Source organism: Camelina sativa, chromosome 1 (assembly GCF_000633955.1).
Source record: "Camelina sativa cultivar DH55 chromosome 1, Cs, whole genome shotgun sequence".
NCBI lineage: Eukaryota > Viridiplantae > Streptophyta > Magnoliopsida > Brassicales > Brassicaceae > Camelina > Camelina sativa.
Window position 1 is genome coordinate 16,239,691 of NC_025685.1, and position 4,739 is coordinate 16,244,429.

The window sequence follows — 4,739 nt, forward strand, 5'->3', positions numbered from 1 at the left end:
AAGGCAGGACTTTCAAGGAACTTATCACCAGCTTCATCCACATCGATAGTCTCTACCTCAAAGTTTCGGTAGCCGCAGTACTCGTTCCACTCGAACCACATCTTTGAGATAACTTCCTTTTTGAAGCAAGTGTTGTGATCCTCTTCCTCAGGTGATGACCCAGCAATCAATCTGTATGCATGCACCATCTTCTTTTGTCCAGGTCGAAACGCTCGCCCAATAGCTTGGCGGGTCACAGAAGGGTTTAGCGGAACATCCAATATTAGTATGCGAGATGCTCCCACAAGCGAGATACCTTCTCCACATGCTTTTATCGAACCAAAGAAGATTTTGGCGTCTGGCGAATTGTTAAAATTTTCCATTGCACGCTCACGATCCTCAGAACTGCTCTCGCCTGTAAGAACAAAAACTTCTGTCCCTTCTTTCCATCCCTTAGCTACAGCAGCTAGTCTTTCAAGAAACTTCAGTGGAATGAGATACTGGCTGAACACCAAGAGCTTTTCACCAGCTGAGTCGCACAGGTTTATCAAGTTAAGGAAGAACTTTGCTTTGACGCCTTCATTCACATCTAGCTTCTCTAGCATTTGGTCCATTGTATCATCACGGACATTATCAGACTTATCAGAGAAAACTTTCAGCTTCGGGTGAAGGTAAATTGCACTTCCCACAGCAGAAACCTTAAATTTTCTCTTCTCATGCCTTAACTTCTTCACTTCGTTCAACTGCCTTGGAGACAGATTAAGAACCACAGTGAAATCAGCAAGTCCAGGAAGCTCATCTAAGAAATCTCCTTTATAGTAATGAAGCACCTTCTTGGTCATCTCCCGCAAATCTTGGATTACGGCAATTTTCACCTTGAAATCCTCGCACTTCTGCAGGGTGTGTTCCACAGTTTCATTGAACACCGAAGCCAAGTCTGAATTGCTGTTTCCAGTAAGTCTCCCCTTGACACCAGATGGGGCACGACTCAGTATCCTCTTCACAACAGATTTGGAAGTATCCAATTTGAGAAACTTGGGTCGAACAAGGTTCAGAATGTTGAAAACCTCCTTTACATGGTTCTGATAAAGCGTTCCAGAGAGGACAACTTTTCTTGGTGTTTGGACTTGGGCGAGGGACTGCAATATATTAGTTTCTTCATTCCTTGGAGTGTGTCCTTCATCCAAAATGAGGATTGAAGGTGCTTTGAGCAATATCTCCTGGCAAGAACGTGAGTCAGTACTTGCATCATCACACACAATTGTTGAGAACTGCACGTACCCAAGAAATAAGATACTCTTCTTCTCCAGCCACTGTTTTAAAATAGCCAGCTGCTGTGCACGGTTATCTGCTTTAGCACTATAGAAATCAAGCAGTGGTATGTCCTCAACTTGCCATCTCACGAACTCTCTTTTCCAAGTAGACAGAATACCCTTTGGAAGTATAACCAGTGGCTTAGCCTGAGGATACTTTGCAAGAAAGCTCTGCATAAAACTGATAATCATGAAGGTTTTTCCAGAACCTGGAGCATGAGCCATGATACAACCACCAGGATCGTCTGCCACTAAATTGCTGCAAAGGAACTGGAATCCCTCAACTTGATGAGGCTTCATTTTGTTAGCATGCAGTGGATGAGCAGAAAGTCCACCTATCATCAGCCCTTCTTCAGATAACTTAAGTTCAACATCAGAGTCGCCAAGCCTTTTATTCCGGGTTTCAGAAACATATGTTCTCGTGTTTCTTTTTGCCTACAACAAAATCATTATAGGAAAAAATAAATTAGAAGCTCCACCAGTATTGACTAGGGATAAAAGTTTTGCGCTAAGCATCCAGTTTGACCATATACCAATAGATCATTATGGACAATAAAGTTCCCACGTCAGTTGGATGAGCAGAATTCAGAAGCACAGTCATTATGGAGGTAATGGAAATAGAAAACATGTATGAAGAAGTCCTACCGCTACTGTGCCAATAAAATTTCGAGCACTACGAAACATACTTTTCCATCAAAGCACAAATTAGCTTCGTATCAGAAAAGGAAAGGATACTTACTTTAGTGAATTGCACATCGATTATATCTAATATACTTTTCTCAATAACTCCACAGACACGGCAAACAGAACCCATATCGTCCTTTAGAATAAACGAGTGCTCACAGTCTTCCACTACGTCTGCCTTTGGTTCCTTTTGTGAAGTCTCCCCGGCTACATTCTGCACGTTTATCGTAATCTCAATGAACAAAGCAAGAAAAGTGGGAAATAAAACATTAAATTTAAGGAGCTAAGTTCTGAACATGAGCTTTCTACTAAATATCTCAGATGCAAGAAATCTAAAATTAAGAGAGAGCAGAACCCTCTTCACAAAAGGGATACCCAGTCTCAGTATTAAAAGGAATGCACAGTTGCAGTAGGGAAACAATTTATGCAAACGTAGAGTCCATATTTAGATCCTTGTGATGAATTTCTATTTTCGTTAATATATAGGACAACAAGATGAATTTCTATTTTCGTTAATATATAGGACAACAAGATGAATTTCAATCCTTCTCTCGGAGGAAAAGCAAAGGATTGAAATTTCAGTTCCATCTTAACAAAATCTTCAGACATATATACCTTGGAACACACTATTGACATGGCCATTTCATTCCAGATATCACCAAGATCCTCATCTCCTGATTTAGATTCATTGTCACTGTCATCCTCCTCAACGCCCACGTAAACACCTTTATCGTTAACCATACCATTTTCTATGGGAAGTACTTTTTCTCTACTTGTTTGTCCCTCCTGTGAAAATTACAAGTAAACAAAAAATCAACCTCTTTTGTGGCTAGTTTGTAAATACAGGTGACATTAATTTGTAACCTTTAATCAAGTCTAAACGCAGAACCAGATAGCTTGACCAAAAAAGGAACTTACCACCATGTCCTTGATGGCAGAAGGCATCTCCATGCCATTGAAGGCAGAAGGCACCTCTATGTGCTTGATGGCAGAAGGCATCTCCATGCCATTGAAGGCAGAAGGCATCTCAATGCGCTTGATGGAAGAAGGCATCTCCATGCCCCTCCCTAAATTGACCTCCTCGAAATTGAGTTGCGGTGTTACTGGTGTCACATCCCCTTGACTCATCTGATGCAGCACAAGACTTGACTGAAACTGATACTTAGGCCTCGGACTCTCGCTGCCCTCATCATCAGAATCAAGATTCACAATCTCGGATGAAGGAACCACACAGAGAGCTTTATTTGAAACATCAGTATCATCATCATCATCCAAATTGATGACATCGGCTTCCACAACCTGTTGATTTTCCAACTCAATCGTCTCATTTTTACCTCCTCCAAATTCAGTATCCGCTAGAGATGGGTATAACCATATACATTTCTTAACTAAGTCCATCCTCAGATCAGCTATCTCTTGCAACTCTTTCGTAACACTCCCAAATCTACCACCTTCCAAAGCTTCAAGCATGTTGCTAACAGCAAATGGCTGAGAAAAATCAATAAATTTTGATGAGCACTTAACCCGCTTTGCTTCAGGTGTAACAGAACCAACATGGACTCCATCATCAACTTGATTCAGCTTCCTTTTACGCACATTCTTATAGTACCCTGTCATCAAAAATCAAAACAAGCCACACATACATTACTCTCCAAATGACCAACACAGCTAAAAAGTCAACCAGTTGGTAATTCCACACAAACCCTAAATTACATTTCCATCACAAAAGACCCAAAGATGAGAAAATGAACCAGACGTCAGCAAGAGTCTAAACACCCAAACAACCAACATTGCAAAGATCTTCGTAATTTCCCAGAATAAACACAAAATCATGTCTGGGAACGACATGCATATAAGGAAGTGGCACTAAAATCATACAAAAGAACCTAACTTTTTTAGCTGAGAACATTCATAAACAGTGAGAGTGGAGGAGGGAGAGGGAGAGATACCGTTAGAGTAAGCTTGATCGGGCTGGAGAATCTCCATTAAAGTAGTAAAGGTTGGAAATTTCGAGGTGAATTTGAAGGAAGACGAACAAGAATCGAAGATGAGAGAACGAACGAAGCAAAAGCTGGGTTTGTTTGGGTTTGCCTCGCTCGCTCGTGCTTCGAAGCTGACTTGGGAAGTTGTAGCGATTTTGATTCTCTGACCCGGTTCGACTCTAAACTACTATGGGAAAAAAATATTTTGCATAAAAAGCCTTTGAGTTTACTACTAATTCGAATTAACACCTACAACTTTTCTCGATGTGTATAACAAACCTCCAAGGCTGCCGTTGGTGCCACCGCTCTACCATTTAAGATCAAGCTCGATATTGAATTATTGAGGGATTCAAAACAAATTAACATTAGTCCAAATATATATAACCCAACGTTTGATATTTTATTTGTCTTTCACCAAGTTTTATTATGGTTTTTTGTTGTTATTGTCCTTAAACAATCCCCAATATATTTTTTTCCTCTAAAATAGAGTAACTTTATAATAGAGCAACTAGATCCGGATCCGCACGTACGTGCGAGATTTTTTTCAAAAACCAAGCTTTTTTTTTTGTATTTGTGTCTGTAAATGTTTGAAATTAAGTTATAATTGGTTTATGTCAAAGTTGTTTAACTTTTAAAGAAAAGGAAATCAATTCTTTATAGTTCTTTGGTTAGAGTTTATAATTTGTTATAGAGAATAAAAAAGAGTAGAGAATGTGTTGTGAATGTAGTATAGAAGATTTGATGTGAATGTAGTATAGTTTTTTTTTTTTTTTTTTTTTTT

General features: G+C 39.6%; 1 protein-coding gene across 3 annotated transcripts in view; it reads right to left on the reverse strand.

Moving 5' to 3' along the window:
• Positions 1 to 4,128, reverse strand: part of LOC104708738 (protein CHROMATIN REMODELING 35-like) — a 5,471-nt gene extending 1,343 nt beyond the window's left edge. The window contains exons 1-5 of one of the 3 annotated variants that reach the window (XM_019228416.1): positions 3,926 to 4,128; positions 2,895 to 3,586; positions 2,592 to 2,762; positions 2,032 to 2,190; positions 283 to 1,727 (exon numbers count right to left, since the gene is read on the reverse strand). In XM_019228416.1, coding sequence (XP_019083961.1) covers positions 283 to 1,727; positions 2,032 to 2,190; positions 2,592 to 2,762; positions 2,895 to 3,586; positions 3,926 to 3,962 — 2,504 coding nt within the window. In that variant the 5' untranslated portion in view covers positions 3,963 to 4,128. Of the gene's footprint in view, positions 1 to 254; positions 1,728 to 2,031; positions 2,191 to 2,591; positions 2,763 to 2,894; positions 3,587 to 3,925 lie in introns of all 3 variants that reach the window. The other 2 variants (XM_019228417.1, XM_010425356.2) reach the window with 2 other exon arrangements.